Raw genomic sequence first — 17,700 nt, 5'->3', positions numbered from 1 at the left:
TCCCTGGAGTAAACAGTCAGACTACATATTTTGATGTTTGAGTCTTCCTCCTTTGCCCCACATCTGGGAAAGCTGGCAGGAAATCCTGAGTGCTCCCTCCTTTGGTGCTCACAGGAGATTCAAACCATGTAAGTCGCTCCCACGCATGGGGACACTCACCCACTGAATCCCCAACCACAACGAAACCACAGACTGGGTTCCTTCCCGCTCTCTTAAGCCATTTTCAGATAAGCTTGGGAGGCTGCCCTGCGCCTACCTGAAAGCCTCATTATGTGAGTCACTAGCCTTTCCATATCTTCTTGGCCAGTAGGTGGCATCATCAGTCTCGACATCCAAAAATTTGGATAGGGGTCCCTTCTGCCTCTGCAGAGTGGCCACCACACTCTCCCAGTCTGGGACTCCCTGATGCAGGGGTTTAGTCTTCTTCTCCTTTGGTCCCCAGTCTCCAGCACAAAGCTCCTTCCACCCGCTCCATGGCAGAGTTGTTTTTTTGTTTTGGTTTTTTGTTTTTTTGTTTTTTTTCACATACTGTTCCTCCTGCCTGGAATACCCTTTCTCTACCTTGTCTCTTAAACATGTTTTCTTTATAATTAAATGAGCAGTTAATATATGGGCTCTCACTGATCCTGACCGACTCATCTCTTATAATCTTTACAAGTCCGTGAAGTCATGTGATCTGTCTCATAGAACCAAGACTCAGAGACGTTAAGTAATTTGCTCAAGATCACACAGTTGGTGAGGGGTAGAACTTGAGTCTGGCTCCAAATCCTATACCACCACCCCAGTCTGCTTTAAAGGTTCCTCCTCAGGTAAGACCTCCTTGCCCCTCATTATACCCCATGCTGGGTTATGGTTCCATCATGCACTGAGATTAATTTATCACTTCATGAGTCTTGTCCCTTCCATCAGACTGTGATTTCCATGGGGTTGGAGACAGGATCTGCCTTGCTCATGCTGCTTCCCCCACGCTCCTTCCCCCATGCACAGCAAGCCCTCCATAGTTATGCATCAAATAAAGAAATGACAGTCTGAGAGGGATGCATGAGAGGCCTGAAGTCAGACTGAGCTGGGGCCTAGAAGAGGTGGGAAGTGAGTGAGGGGATTTGGGAAGCCCACAAGGGGGACAGGGGATGAACAAATTGCACCACTATGTATAAGTGTATACAGTATGGTCACATGGTATCCTCTAGTCCTTGCTCTCAAACAAGTCCACACCTGGTCCCTCCCCTGGGCATGTGGCCCCCATACTTCCTGTTTATGATCTACACCAAGCCCAGCTCCTGTCCCGCCAGCATACTTGGGTGTCAGAAAAGAGAGCAGAACTGACCTAAACCCCAGACCTCTGGATAGACACAAGGCAGAGACCAGGCACAGCAAGACAATGAACCACTAAAGCCCTGGAAGGGCCTGTGGTATTCCCTAACCATGCTATGGTACAGGTCAGGCATGGTCATGCTGACCTGGCAAGCTCCTCGAAATACCCTTACATCCTAGGGGATCCATCCCTGGAGCCAAGATGGGGCTCTCAGCTTCCATCCAGTGCCCTCCAAAGATGGGGCTTGGCTGGTGGTCACAAATAGGAATGGTTAAGTGTGTCCTACAGGCAGCAGGTCATCCTCGGGAGTGATAATCTCATGGATACAGATCTGGGATTTTTGCTCTTGTAGAGTGGAGAAACTCTGGAATCCATAGACTGAGCCTGAATCCCAGCTAAGCTATGCATTCACTGTGCAACTCTCAGCAATTCACTCCAAATATTGAGACTCAGTTTCTCGATCTGTAAAGTGGGTAGGATTGATCTGAAGGGGAATCTATTGCATTAGAGGTGGGAAAGGTTCCAGTTTGGCTGGAAGAATCAAATATATCACTGATCATAGGGCAGATGTACAGGTCACCAGACACTGGAGGAACAAGTGTGCCCCCCTCACACCTTTGTAGTTCGGTTTATCACCCACTCTGTATCCATGCCTTCTGCAAGTAAATCTGCAATCGTTCCTCTCATGAGAGAGGTTGTGCTATATTAAAACTCCACAAACTCGCCATGGCTACAGATTCTTTGCCTCTCTTCTCACCAAGAGGTGGCATCTGTTTGCCCCTCCTCGAATCTGGTTGGCTTTGCAATTTGAGTAATAGAATATAGAAGCAATGATGTAACACAAGTTCCCAGCCTAGGCATCAAGAGGCATTGTATTTTCTACTTAACCTCTGCCATCATCATTAGAAGGATATGCCTTGCCAGCCTGTTGGTTCCAGGAAAATGAGAGACACATGCAACAGAGCCACCTTTAGCTGAGCCAGTTGAACACAGCTGACCCCAGCCAAATCCCAGACTAAAGAGGAATAATAAGCTGTTAATGAGGAATAATAAACTCATAATAATAATGAGTTTTGGTGCTGTTTGTTAAATGGCAACAGCTCACTAACAAGAGAGCAAAAGAGTAAGAGACAACAGTCTAAGTAGAACTTGGAGCTGGGCAACCTCAATTATCAGAGCATACAAGGCCTGCCCTTTGGAATCTTGGCATTAGGATCTGGACTCATGGAAATGATGTTATCATGAGAAAAGTCACAGTAAAAGAAATAAACCAATTAGCACCCTGGGAGCTTCCGGCCTATTGGCTCTCCACTGACCAACTAAGAGCACTGTAAAAACCAAATGTTTATAGATCCATATAGTATCCTCCTCTCATCCTTTCTGACACCACAGAGTAGGGTTGATGAGCCAAGAGGTGTTTTCTAGGGGGATAACTAGAACCTTTAAAGCTTGGCATTTAGTAGATGCCCTTTGCAAAAGACACTTCCCACCACGTCCAAAGTAGCCAAACTCTACCATAAGCTTTTTATAATACTTTTTCCATCTCATTCTTAGGAATTCTCCATTGCCTCTGAATGGAATTAGAGATATTGCTCACAAGGTTAGCTCTGCTGGTTACTTGCTGCCTTGTGTTTTAAGAACTCAGTCAGTCTCATTATAAGGCTTTCAATGACTTCCAGTTAAGATGGAGGAGCACTTAAATGTTGTCCTTACCCCCTCCCCCATGATCACATCAAAATTACAACTAAATTATAGAACAATTATCATTGAAAACCACCTAAGAACTAGCTGAACAGAAGTCCTATAACTAAGGCTATAAAGAAGAAGCCACAACAAGACTGGTAGGAGAAAGACACATGGAACATGCAGGTCTTACACCCATGGCATGGCAATTTAGAATTAGGAGAGATATCTTAGCTGCAGAGGTCCCCCCCAAAGAAGTGAGGAGTCACAGCCCAGATCAGGCTCCTTAGTCTGGGGCACCAGGGCTGGGAATAGGAGTTCCTATAACATCTGGCTGTGAAAACCGAGAGAATTTCATATGAGTGAGACAGAGGGTTGACGAAGTCCCAGCTATTCCTCTTGAGGGGTCCTCATACAGAATTTCTTGCTCACAAACTTGCTCTGGGCTCCAGCACATGAGCAGCAGCTCAAAAAGCACCAGAGACATACAGGGAGGAACTGAATTGACTGCCTTCCGGGTGAGGGCTGGTGGGGCAGGAGTCAGGACAACTATCTGTGGGGATGGAAGTGCTTTCCCCAACCAGTCAGCAGGCTCAGGCAGGCACCGAATCTGTGCTCTCCACTAACCTGGCTAACACCTTTCATACCACCTGGTGATTCCTTGAGAACCTGCCCCACCCAACTTGTGCGCCCAACCTAAGCCTCTTCCAGAAGCTTTTCCATAAAACGGCTTGCCTCAGCTCATGTTGCAAACTTTCCTAAAACCTTTCAAAGGCCCCCCACAAACCCCAAACAAGCAGCAGCTAGCCTTAGAATGCTCTGTACCACTTGCTAAGCAGTTCCAAGCCCGGCACAAGCAGCGTCCAGTCTCAACTTACAAAGTAACTCCCATCAGGTGGCCCCAAGCCTGGCATAAGCTGCAGCCAGTCTTGGCCTGGGACGTAGCTTCAACTAAGCGACCACAAGCCCAGTACAAGTGGAAGCTGACCTCAGCTCACATTGTAGTGCCCACCAAAGGGTCTCAAGCCAAGGACTAGTGGCAACCAGCCTCGGTTTGCAGTGTAGCCTCTCCCAAGTGCTTCCAACCTAGCACAAGCAGCAACCAACTGAATATTACAATTTAGCCTCCACCAGGCAGCCCCAAACCGGGCATAAAAAAGCAGCTGAACTTGGCCTGCTCCAGAGCCCCATCCAAGAGGCCCCAGAACCAACACACCCAGTGGCAGGCTTCAGATCACATCAGAGCCCCACCTAACGAGCTCCACAAATGACACACCTGAAGGGTGGGCTGAGCTGACACCAGAGCCCTGCTAATCAACTCCTGTTCTATGGGATCACCCTTGTACAACAGCTTGTCTGCTATAACCACAGTCAGCCCTCACAGCCAGTCAGCCTCAAGCTCAATCCAACCCATTGATGTGCCAATAGAAATTGAGGCCCGACTACAACAGGAGGGCACACACAATCCATACGGGGGCACCCTTGAAGCACCCGGTTCAGGTGACAAGGGAGACTGTGATGCTGATCCTTATAGGACATCTACTACATAAGGCCACTCTGTCAAGACCAGGAGATATAGCAGATTTACCAAATACATAGAAACAAACACAAGGAGGTAGCCAAAATGAAGAGACAAAGAAACATGCCCCCAGGGGAAAACTCCAGAAAAAGAACTAAATGAAATGAAGGCAAGCAATCTACCAGATTCGGAGTTCAAAACACTGCTTATAAGGATTCTCAATAAACTTAGTGGAAGAATAGATGAACTCAGTGAGAATATCACCAGAGAAAACATAAAAAAAAAAAACTGATCGGAACTGAAAAATACAGTAACAAAATGAAGAAGATACTAGAAGGAATAAACAACAGATCAGATAAAGCAAAAGAACAAAGCAACAATCTGAAAAAGGTAACAGAAAACACCTAATTGGAACAGCAAAAAGAAAAATGAATTTAAAAAATGAGGATAGAGAGGGTGGCTCTATAGTGTAGTGGTTAGCACATCTGCTTTACATGCAGAAGGTCCTGGGTTCATGCCCCAGGTGGAGCCACGGACCATACCCCAGGGGTGCCAGGCCCCCTGGGTGCCCCAGGTCCCGGGTGCACTGGGCCCCCTGAATGTGCCTGGGGTGCCAGGTCCCGGTTGCACCAGGCCCTGGGTGTGTGCCATGAGCGCATGGGAGGAGACCCCCCACCTTCAGAGATCCAGTTCTTAAGGGGAGACAGCAATATCCATAGGTCAGGGTGGAAGTGTGTGGGGGTGGAATTAAAGAAGGGGAGAAAAATGAGAATAGAGTATAGGACCTCTGGGAAACATCAAGCATACCAACATTTGTATCATAGAGTTACCAGAAGGAGAAGAGAGAGAGATAAAGATAAAAGGATTGAAACACTATTTGAAGAAATAATGACTGAATACTTTCTTAATGTGACAAAAGAAACAGACATATACAAGCCAATAAAGTGCAGGGAGTTCCAGACAAAATGAATCAAAAGAGGCCCACACTAAGACACATCATAATTAAAATGCCGAAGGTTAAAAACAAAGAGAGAATCTTAAAAGCAGCAAGAGAAAAAGAGTTAGTAATATACAAGGGAGCTCCCATAAGACTATATAAGCTGATAAGTTTTATAAAGCTATATAAGTTTTCAACAGAAACTTTGCAGGTCTGAAGAAATTGACATGAAATATTCAAAGCAGTAAAATGCAAAGACATACAACCGAGATTATTCTGCCCAATAAGGTTATCATTTAGAATCAAAGGAAAGACAAAGTGTTTCCCAGGGGAAAAAAAAAAAGCTAGAGGCGTTTATCACCATTAAACCAGTATTATAAGAAATGTTAAAAGAACTTCTTTAGGAAGAAAACAAAAGATCAAAAATAAAACATTGGAAAGAAAAAAATTCTCCCTGACAAAGACAAACAGTAAAAGCAGTGGATCAACCAACTATAAAGATAATACAAATGTTAGAAGGCAAAAGTAGGCAGATCGCGTGTAATTACAACAATAAATTAGAGATTATACACAAACACACACGAAAAATGATTTAAAAATGATGACCAAAATATAAACATGGAAGTGGTGAGTAAATATCTAGTGATTTTAGAATGTGTTCGAACTTACTGACCATCAACTTAAAATAGACTAGTAAAAATATAACTCGATATATATGAAGCACATGGTAACAACAAACCAAAAATCTAAAGCACATAAAAGAAATAAAGAGAAAGGAATCCAAACACAACACTATCGAAAGTCATCAACATACAAGAGAGAGAAAGTACAAGAGAATAAGAAGGAGTAGAGAAGAACTATAAAAACATTTGGAAAATAATGAATAAAATGGCAAAACTACATACTTATCAATAATTACTTGAAATGCAAATGGACTAAATGCTCCAAACAAAAGATACAGGGTGGCTCAATAGATTAAAAAAAAGACAAAGCCCATACATATGTTGCTTACAGGATACCAAGCTCAGATCGAAAGATACACACAGGTGGAAAGTAAAAATATAGAAAAAGATATTTCATGCAAATAAAAATGAAAAGATAACTAGGTAGCAATATTTATATCAGACAAAATAGGCTTTAAAACAAAAAAACAAAGAAGGGCATTTCATAATGATAAAGGTATCAATTAAAAAAAAAGACATAACTCTTGTAAACATATATACACCCAGTGTAAAAGCACCTAAATATACAATGCAAATAGTGACAGACATAAATGGAGAGATTGACAGTAATACAGTAATGGTAGAAACTTTAACATCCCATCGACATCAATGAATAGATCAGACAGATAGAAAATCAACAAGGAAACAGTGGCCTAAATGACACAGTAGATCAGATGGATTTAATTGATATTTTTAGAACATTTTACCCCAAAACAGCAGAATATGTATTTTTTTCAAGTGCACGTGGAATATTTTCCAGGAAAGACTACATATTAGTCCACAAAACAAGTCTTAATAAATTTAAGAAAACTGAAATCATTTCAAGCATCTTCTCTAATCACAATGGTATGAAACAAGAAATCAATTATAAGAAGAAAACTGAAAAACGTGCAAACATATGGAAGCTAAATAATATGCTACTACACAATGAATAAGTTAACAAGATCAAAGAAGAAACCAGAAGATACCTTGATACAAAGGAAAGTAAAAACACGATGTCTCAAAATTTATGGGACATAGACAAAGAAGTTCTAAGAGAGGAAGTCATAACAATACAGGCCTACCTAAAGAAACAAGAAAATCTTCAAATAAACAATATAACCTTACACCTAAGGGAACTAGAAAAAGAAGAAGAAACAGAGCCCAAAAAGGAAGGACTAATAAAGATAAGAGAGGAAATAAATGAAATAGAGACTAAAAAAAAAATTAGAAAAGATCAATTTAACCAAATACTGGTTCTTTGAAAAAATAAACAAAATTGATAAACCATTAGCCAGACTCCTCAAGAAAAAAAAAAGAGGGTTCAAATAAATAAAATTAAAAAAAAGAGAGAGAAGTGAAAACTGGCACCAAAGAAATACAAAGGATTATAAGAAAACACTATGAACAATTATATGCCAATAAATTAGACAACCTGGAAGAAATAAATAATTTCCTAGAAACATACAATCTTCCAAGGCTGAATCAGGAAGAAACAGAACATCTGAACAGACCAATAACCACTAATGAAATAGAATTGGTAATCAAAAAACTCCCAACAGACAGAAGCCCTGGCCCAGATGGCTTCACAGGTGAATTTTATGAAATATTCAAAGAAGAATTAATACCTATCCCTCTCAAACTATTCCAAAGAAATTGAAGTGGAGGGAAGGCTCCCAAGCTTATTTTATGAGGCCAGCATTACCCTGATACCAAAAACCATACAGAGCTACTATAAAAAAATTATAGGCCAATATTCCTGATGAACATAGATGCAAAAATCCTCAACAAAATATTAACAAACCAAATTTGGTAATACATTTAAAAAGTCATATGCCATGATCAAGTTGGATTTATTCCTGGAATGCAAGTTTAGTTCAATAGCCATAAGTCAATTAACATGATACATAAAACAAAATGAAGGGAAAAAACTATATGATCATCTCAATAGATGCAGAAAAAGCATTTGACAAAATTCAACATCTATTTATGATAAACACTGTCAGTAAAGTGGGGAAAGAGGGATATACCTCAACATAATAAAAACCATAAATGACAAAACCACAGCCAACATCATGCTCAAAGGTGAAAAGCTGAAAACGTTTTCTTTAAGATCAGGAAGAAGACAAGAATGTCTACTTTCACAACTCTATTCAACATAGTATTGGAAGTCCTAGCCACAGCAATCAGACAAGAAAAATAAGCAAAAGGTACCCAAATTGGAAAGGAAGAAGTAAAACTGTCATTATTTGCAGATCCCATGATACTATATAGAGAGAACTGTAATTACTTCATCAGAAAACTGTTAGAACTAATAAATGAATTCATTAAAGTAGCAGGATACAAAAGTAATATTCAGAAATTGATTGCATTTTTATACACTAATAACAAACTATTGGAAAGAAATTTTTAAGAAACAATCCCATTTACAACTGCATCAAAACGAATAAAATACCTAGGAATAAATTTAACCAAGTTGGTAAAACACCTGTATTTGGAAAACTATAAGACAGAAGAAAGAATTTGAAGAAGTACAAATAAATGGAAAGATATTTCATGCTAATGGAGAGAAAAAATTAATATAATCAAAATTTCCATACTACTTAAAGCAAACTACAGATTCAACACAATCTCTATCAAAAGATCAATGGCATTTTTCGCAGAAGTAGAACAAATAATCCTAAAATTTATACGGAACCACAAAAGACCCTAAGTAGCCAAAGCAATCTTGAGAAAGAAGAACAAAGTTGGAGATATCACACTACCTGATAGCAAACTATACTACAAGCCTACAGTAATCAAAACAACATAGCACTGACATGTAAAAACGGACATAGATCAATGGAACAGAATAGAGAGCCCAGAAATAAACCCATACCTATATGGTCAATTAATCTATGACAAAGGAGACAAAAATATACAATGTGGTTAAGACAGTCTCTTCGATAAGTAGTGTTGGAGAAACTGGACAGATACATGCAAAAAAATGAAACTGGACCACCTTCTTATACCACATACATGAATAAACTCAAACTGATTTAGACTTAAATGTAAGACCCAAAATCATAAAACTCCTAGATGAAACCATATGCAATATACTCTTTGATATTACCTTTAGTAATATACTTTTTTTGATTTGACTCTTCAAGCAAGGGAAACAAAAGCAATACTAAACAAGTGGGACTACATAAAACTAAAAAATTTTTGCAAAACAAAGGAAAGCATCAACAAAATGAAAAGGCAACCTACTGAATGGGAGAAGATATTAGCCAATGATACATCTGTCAAGGGTTAATATCTAAAATATATATGAAATATACAGTTTAACACCAAAAATAATAATAATAATATAATTTAAAAATGGCCAGAGGACCTGAATAGATATTTCTCCAAAGAGGACATACATATGGCTAATAGACATCACTAATCATCAGGGACTACAAATCAACATTGTTAATCATCAGGGACTACAACACTAATCATCAGGGACTACAGATTGAAACCACAATGAAATATCACCTCACACCTGTCAGAATGAGTATCATCAATAAATCAACAAACAAGTGTTGGTGATGATGTGGAGAAAAGGGAATCTTGTGCACTGTTGGAATTGTAAATTGGTGTAGTCCCTATGAAAAACAGCATGGAGTTTCCTCAGAAAATTAAAAAATAGAACTTCATACAACCCAGCAATTCTATTTCTGGGTATTTATCCAAAGACATCCAAAATATTATTTCAGAAAGATATACATACTGTGTTCGTTGCAGCATTGTTTACAATAGCCAAGATATGGAGGCTTCCTAGGTGTTCATCGATAGACGAATGGATAAAGAAAATGTGGTACATATATACAATGGAATATTACTTCGCCATAAAAATGAATGAAATCTTGCCATTTGCAACAACATGAATGGACCTAGAAGATATTATGCTAAGTGAAATAAGTCAGACAGAAAAAGACAAATGCTGCATGGTTTCACCAACATGTGGAATCTAAAAATCAAAATTAAATGAACAAACAAAACAGAAACAAACTTCTAGATACAGAGAACATATTGATAATTGCCAGATGGGAGAGGGGTTGGAGGTGAAAAAGGTGAAAAGATTAAAAAGTACAAATTGCCAAGTATAAAAACTGTCACAAGGATGTAAAGCACAACATGGGGAATATTGTCGATAATATTGTAATATGTATGTTGTCAGATGGATATTTGACTTATTGGAATGATCATTTCATAAGCTACATGAATGTCTAACTGCTACGTTGTACACCTGAAACTAACTGAATACGTATGTCAACTGTAATTGAAAATTTTTTTTAATTTAGAAAAAGGCTCTCAATGATCACATCTTTTCTTTGCCTGCTTTCTTCTTGCCCACAGACTTCTAGATATTTTGCCTAAATCTTTTTTTATACTATGATGAACCCCCTGATATCTGGCTATTTACTTGGACACTGGACTTTCCTCTTTGCAGATCCTTCTTATTTAGTTCTGGTGTCTGACCTTCCACCCAGTCAGAAACCATGCAGGTGGCTTACCTGAACCTGCCTCCAAGCCTCTGTGCTCTGATCCCCGGTACCGTCCCAAGTTGTCTGACCTGGTTTCTGTTTGCTGTCTCTTGAGCTCTGGTTGGAAGTTCACTTGGCTCCTGAACTTGTTCTCACAGAAGTATGTGCATTGCTTGGGGTGATGTCCACAGATGGAGGCGCAGCTGATGCAGTCCCTCAGGAGCTGGTCATAGTACCTGCCTTGTTCCTTGCAGTAATTGAGTGACTCTGAAGACAAAAATGAGTGATGCTACTAGGTGATAGAGACCTATAGGAGCTGTGGGTTTGGCCTCAAAAGGTATCAAAGTTTTTAAAAAATTACAATCTAATTCCCCAAAAACAATTCTGAGATAATCCAATATGTAAATGTAAGGTTATACATTGTCCTCCAAGTACTGTTTTAGCTGCATCACATACATTTTGACATGTAGTACTTTTTTCCTATATCTAATCTAAAATGTTTTACTTTTTATCATTATTTCTTCTTTGACTTATAGATTATTTAAAAGTGCATTCTTCGTTTTCTTACACTTGTAAGGATTTTCTAGTTATCTTTTAAAGTTGATATCTAGGTGATTATATTGTTACTAAAGTTCTTTATTTGCATTTTCAAGGCTCATAAAGAAGAAAGATATTTTATGTCAACATAAGGATTAGAGGGGGAAGCCAGAATCCACCTTGGCAAGTTGAGGGAGGAAGCTATAATGAAGGTGAGAAAGCTCAAAATATTAGTGTTTCTTCTGTCTTAATAATAAATAAGATTTATAAGAGTTTAAACAGGTATAATAGCCAAGAAGTAGAAGTCAAGCAAAATAAAGCCTAATCACACTTGCCTTAAGATAGCAAATTTGAGTGCATAACAAAAATCTACATTTTCACAGGGCAACTTTCCTTTGTCTTTAAAATAAGATTCTATGTATATGAAAATGTGACTCACACATGGGATTCTAAGAGCACATTGCAGAGGCAGTGTAAGACGGAGGTTAACACAGGCTTTAAAGCCAAATGGGTTGAAGCATCCCTAGCTCTACAACTTTTAGGTTATGGAGTCTTAACTTTTCTGTACCTCAGTTTCTTCATTTCCAAGACAGGGATAATATTTATTTTTTAGGGTTGCTATGAGGATTTGAAGTTCCCAGCACAGTGCCTGACACATAATAAATAAATGCTCAGTTAATGGAAGGTTTAAGTAGGATATTCATTTGTGCCTCTTTGCGGCACAAGCACACCAACTATTATGTCCTTGACAGAGTAAGGTAAGAGACCAGAAAGATGGTGGAATGAGGACCTCAGTTAAGACTCAGATAGCCCTTATGGGACCAGTGACCTCCCCCTGCCCTGGCCCTGCCCCAGCTCTGGAGTTCTGCTGAGCCCCAGGAGCACGGGACCACTGAACCGTCACTCATGAAGCAGAGTTAACCTGATGGCAGTGGTGTTCCTGGGATTTTCTGTGAGCTCCTCTCCTCTTAAGGAATCACAGTGTGGCTGTTGCAGCTGATTCCTGAGCACCCCAGACCACAAACCATCACTGCTTGACCTCACAAACCTTTCCTCTGGCCTTGATCTTTCCTATTGTTTTTCCCAAGTTCATGCCTTTGACCACACTGGTCCCTCTTCCGGGAATGCCCTTCTCCCTCATCTGACTGCCACATCTACAAACTTAATCATCCATCTCGGGGGGCACTTCCTCCAAGAACACTTCCCTGTTCCTCAACCCATCAGCTCGAGGTGATCTCTCCCAACTGTGGCGTTTTATGGTACTTTACCTTTATACTTTGAAATTTTGTCATTTCTCCCATTAGTTAACCCCCTTAAAGGTCATATGAGATTCCTGTTTTCAAGGAGCTAGAGAGTTCCATGAATAGTTACAGAATGACACAATGAATGTTCTACTTCATTAATTAATAGTGGTTCAGAATCATGGTTTTGGAGTCAGAGAGTTCTTCCTAAGTTTTCCACTATTATTCTGTGTGATCTTGGGCAAGTCGCTCAGCTTCTCTAGCAACACTCAATCAGTATTTATAAAGCACTTACTATGTGTCAGGCACAGGGCTAAGCTCAAGTAAGGAAAGGAACTCAGTCAGGTGATTGAAACAGACATGAAATGAATACACATGAAAGAACATAATACAAATTATGATAGTTTCATTAGTGACAAGACAAGTTATGAAAAAGAACAGCAAGCAAAATGTATTTTTCAAGATAATCAGAGAAAATTGGATATGGCCTGAGTACAGACAATGTTAAGAGATTATTGATGGGGGTGATAAAATATTGAGGTTATATTTTAAAGGCCCTTATGTGTTAGGGATTCATAATCTAGTATTTACAGGTAAAATAATATGAGTGCTTGGATTTGCTTTAAAGCACACAAGCAAAAAATTGGTTTGGAATAAAAAGCCAAGAATTTTAAAACCAATGGTGGGTAGACAAGGGTTTATGCTATTTTCTTTATGTTTGATCATTTATATGATAAAAAGTTTCAAAAGAAAGTAAGAACAGAGGACAAAAGAAGGTCTAATTTCTATTGGGCAATCAGAGAAGACCTCAGACATTTGGACTGAGGCCTTAAGATTGGGTAGGAGGGAGCCAAGGGAAAAAGAATGAGAAAGTGCTTTCCATGCAGAGAGTACAACATATGCAAAGGCCCTGAGGCAAGAAAGAACACAACATGTTCAAGAAAGTACAAGGAGGCCTATATGGCCAGAGCAGAAAGATCAAGGGGTAAAGGGGTGTGTCACATCGTACATCTCTTTCCACCACTTCCTCCTCAGGCAACAAAATGCAATGGGGCCAGAGGGACCTCTGGGAGGAAAGGAGTGGGTGATTCAGCTACCCCTGGGCTCAGGCCCCAGAACTCACTGCAGAAGGCTACACAGGTACGTGGAATCTGATGGCTGCAGATAGATTTGCAGGGGAGGCAGATGTTCAGCACGGGATCCCAATATTGCTCTTCGGAACATGTCTCCATGGTCACCCCCGTGTGCAGGTCCTGTGGAGCTGAGAGGCAGGGAACATGAGAGAAACTGGCATCCCACTAGAGGTTGAAACCCAGGTGGCCTCTCCTGTTCACATTCCCACTCCTTATCTCAGTGTGCAGAGGGGGAACAAAACAACACTGACTTCCAACCACAACTGTAGTCACTGAGTGACCTGGGGCAGCCACTTCACCTCCATGAACCTAGTTTCCTCATCTGTGAAAATGTCTATCTGAGGCCTCCTCCTTTGCATTGGCTGTGCCCTGCTTGGCGCTGTTCTCTGCCTTTTTAAACGTACTACAGGATCTTTGCACATGCTATTCCCTTTACATAAAATGTCTTTAGCCCTCTTTGGTTTGGTTGTTTCCTCCTCCTCCTTTAGATCTCTGTTTCCGCTACCTTTCCTCAGAGAAATCTTTCTGACTCTCTCCACCAAGACAAAAAGACTTTTTCTTCTGTACCCCGATATGCCCTTTAGTTGTCACTTTACCTTTATGATTGTGGTTATTTAATATTATCTTTTCTATTAACTGTGAACATCATGAAGGCAAGGGCTCTGTCTAATTTTTTTGTTTGTTGCTGGGTCCTGAGAACCTAGATAGTGCCTAGGACACAGTAGGTGTTCTTTAGATGAGTGAATAAAAAAAAAAGCAGACCTAGTTAGTGCCTAGCATATAGCAAGCACTCAATAAATGGTAATTTCCTTCCATTTTTTCGTTTTTTACTGATGTATGAGATACAAACAATATCATGTGTAATGTACGGAGAAATTAAGTGTACAGCTTGATGAATTTTTCCATATTTATATAGAGGTCTCCCTTTATCTGCGGGGGACACATTCCAAGGGATGCCTGAAACTGCAAAGAGTACTGAACCCTGTAGATACCTATCCATGCATACCTATGATAAAGTTTAATTTACAAATTAGGTACAGTAAGAGATTAACAACAATAACTAATAATAAATAGAACAATTACAATAATACACCCTCCCCCCGCACCCGTCTCAAAATATCTTATTGTACTTTACTCACCTTTTCACTTAAAGCATGCACTTTACAGCTTCTCTTTGGCATATACAAATCACCAGCATCAACCTTATGCTTTGCAGCCATTATTAAGTAAAATAAGGCTTGCCTGAATATAAGCACGGAGACACTGAAACGGTTGCTCTGATAACTGAGATGGCTACTAAGAGACAAGTGGGCAGGGGGGTTATACAATGTGGAGTCGATGGACAAAGGGATGAATCACGTCCCAGTAGGATGGAAAGGAATGGCGTGAGATTTCATCATGCTACTCAGAACAGTGCACAATTTAAAACTTATGTATTGTTTACATCTGGAATTTTCTATTTAATATTTTCAGATCATGGTTGATGGGGGGGTGGTTGAAACTTGAGAAAGTGAAATTGCATATAAAAAGGGACTACTGTACTCTGTGTTACTACCACCCACATCAAGGTATGGAACATTTCTCATACCCTGAAGACTCCCTTGGGCCCTCTCCCATGCAATACCCACTCCCAGAGGTAACTTCTATTTTGAACTTTATCACCAGAGGTTGTTAATATTGCCCATTCTTGAAATTTTGTGTCTGGTTTCCCTGGCTCCATGAGATTCTTCCCTGTTGAGAGTCTGTCAACGGTTCTATATTGGTGAGTTTTCCATTGTATGAATGCATCACCTTTTCCATAATTTTCCATCTGATTTCATGACATTTGCTTCCCCAACCATTTCTCTCTTTAAACATTCTGTAAGGCAAGGATCTCCAACCCCCAGCCTGTGGACCAGTACCGGTCTGTGGCCTGTTAGGAACCAGACCGCACAGCAAAAGTTGAGTGGCAGGCAAACAAGCAAAGCTTCATTGGTATTTGCAGCTGCTTCCCAGTGCTAGCATCACTGCCTCAGCTCTGCTTCAGATCATTAGGCACTAGATTCTCATAGGAGCACTGGTCACTGGTGCCAAAAATGTTGGGGACTGCTGTTGTAAGGCATTCATTTATTCTTTAATGAAATTAAGCTGAGAAAAGACCAGTGGCTCCCTGTTTATCATGGCAGTGTAAACACATGGGTTTATCTTCCTTCCTTCTTGAAACCTTACTAAGAAGACAGGAAAAAATATTTGTCCCTAAAGATAAGAGAATGAAAGAAGTTACTACAACCGAGAACAGATGTCAGCCACATTTTGGAGACAGAAGGCAGATGGACTTCAGTTTAAGATCTTTCTACTTTGATGCCCATAGGGGGAAGGAAGCTGATTTGAACCGCAAAACCCCAGGAAGCTGGAGGCACCACGTATCTCTGACAGTGGAGGGTGTGAGGACAAAGCAACGAAAAAAGAAATGGTTGGGTATTTATATAAGGGGGCTTAACTCCAGCTATATTCTCATTCCCTAGCAGATGATGGTCCCTTGCCCACCCAGGCAGAAGATTAGGGGTCTCCTCAGACACGGCTGAGGATAGCAATAAGGTTCACTCTTCCTCCAACCACTACCTAAAGAATGCTGTGGCCAGGATTTTAAAAATGTCTCCTTTCCTATCCTGCAACTGGCAGGAAATTAGCAGATTCTGCTATGGGAAAACTGACACAAGGAAAAGACCTGGAGGCAATGACTGGGAGATTTTCTCAAGAAAATGACCAAGTCGCTACCTGACCACCAGAGAGCAAATCTTCTACATTAACAACCCTATCTATTTACCCAGAACTTTCAATAAGTTGTTAGTGCCTCAGTTTGGATTGTGGACCAACAACCAAGGGTCACCTGATATTGAAGCACCACCTCTACATGAAAAACAACTCAAAGAAAGCAGAAGAAACTTGCTGGCAGTTAATAAAAATAATGCAGGGAACAAAAGAAAATTAAAAAGGCAAAAATGGCAACAAATGATATCCTCAGAAAGGTAAGAGAATTTTTACATTCACAAAAAAATAATGGTAACTATTTTAAAAGAAGAATATGTATAAAACAAATAACAATTACTAGAAATTAAAAATATAATACTCAGAATAAAAACATCAATAGAAGAGTTCAAAGAAGTAATTGAAGAAAGTTTCCAGAAAATAGGGAGAGAAAGGAAATGAAAATTATGGAATAATTTTAGGAAGTCCAAAGGTTGACTAATGGGAATTCTGAGAAAACAGATTTGAAGGACATTAGCTTCCATATTCAAAGAGCTGATCAGGTGTCTGGCACAAACCAAGACCCATCATGAAATTTGGGAGCACCAGAGATTAAGAGCAGATTCTAAAACCTTCCTGATAACAAGCAGGTTACTCACAGTGCTTTGTTAATTGGAAAGTCAGTAGACATCTCAAATCAAAACTGGAATGTAGGGAAAACGATATCAGGGAAAATGAAAGGGTAGAAAGCTCCAGTAATCTGCCCCTTCACGTACTGAGTTGGTAGCAACTCAGTAACTATTTCTGAACTCTGCAGTTGTCCAGGGGAGAGCTTGTTGAAGAGGCTGGTAAATTTTGGTGCATTTCAGCCTATTTCATGGTGATTGCTACCACTCCCCAGTCCCCAGCCCATATAGGCAGAAGTGTGACAAGTTGCTCATGTTCCTGGTACAACTTGCTGCAACCCAGATGGTCAATAACAACCTCCAAATATTGGGATTGTGGGTTCCGATTGCCAATTGCCACTTTTGATCACCAAAGATCCAGCCATTGTTTCAACCCCCAAAGACTGATGTGGCATCCAGGGGATTTAAAGAGGCAATATTCTCCCCCCCGACCCCCGACACACACACACTTTTTGGGAGCCAGATATTTAAGAAATTTTTGTCAGATCACTAGCTGACTGCAGATATAAAGGAACAGAAACTTCAGGGTGACACAAAAGGAATACATATTTTATAAAATAGTTTGGAAGAGTCACAAATGGACTCCAACCATTTAGCAGTTCCTAAGGAGTGAGAGCACTAGATTTCCAGAGTGACTACAACATAATACAAAAAATGTCCAGTTCCCAAAAAGCTGACAAAATATACAAAGAAGCTGGAAAACATGGCAC

General features: G+C 40.1%; 1 protein-coding gene across 4 annotated transcripts in view; it reads right to left on the bottom strand.

Annotated features, from left to right (window-relative positions):
- The window catches only part of TNFRSF13B (TNF receptor superfamily member 13B), a 63,808-nt gene that overhangs the window by 25,143 nt on the left and 20,965 nt on the right, over positions 1–17,700 (bottom strand). For all 4 annotated transcript variants that reach the window (XM_039847609.1, XM_039847608.1, XM_039847610.1 and 1 more), the window contains 2 exons: positions 13,568–13,705; positions 10,697–10,933 (listed from right to left, as the gene is read on the bottom strand). In XM_039847609.1, coding sequence (XP_039703543.1) covers positions 10,697–10,933; positions 13,568–13,705 — 375 coding nt within the window. The remainder of the gene's footprint in view (positions 1–10,696; positions 10,934–13,567; positions 13,706–17,700) is intronic.

The sequence above is a fragment of the Pteropus medius genome, unplaced genomic scaffold, assembly GCF_902729225.1.
Source record: "Pteropus medius unplaced genomic scaffold, Ma_sr-lr_union100, whole genome shotgun sequence".
NCBI classification, from domain to species: Eukaryota; Metazoa; Chordata; class Mammalia; order Chiroptera; family Pteropodidae; genus Pteropus; species Pteropus medius.
This window is presented reverse-complemented; position numbering and strand designations above follow the sequence as displayed.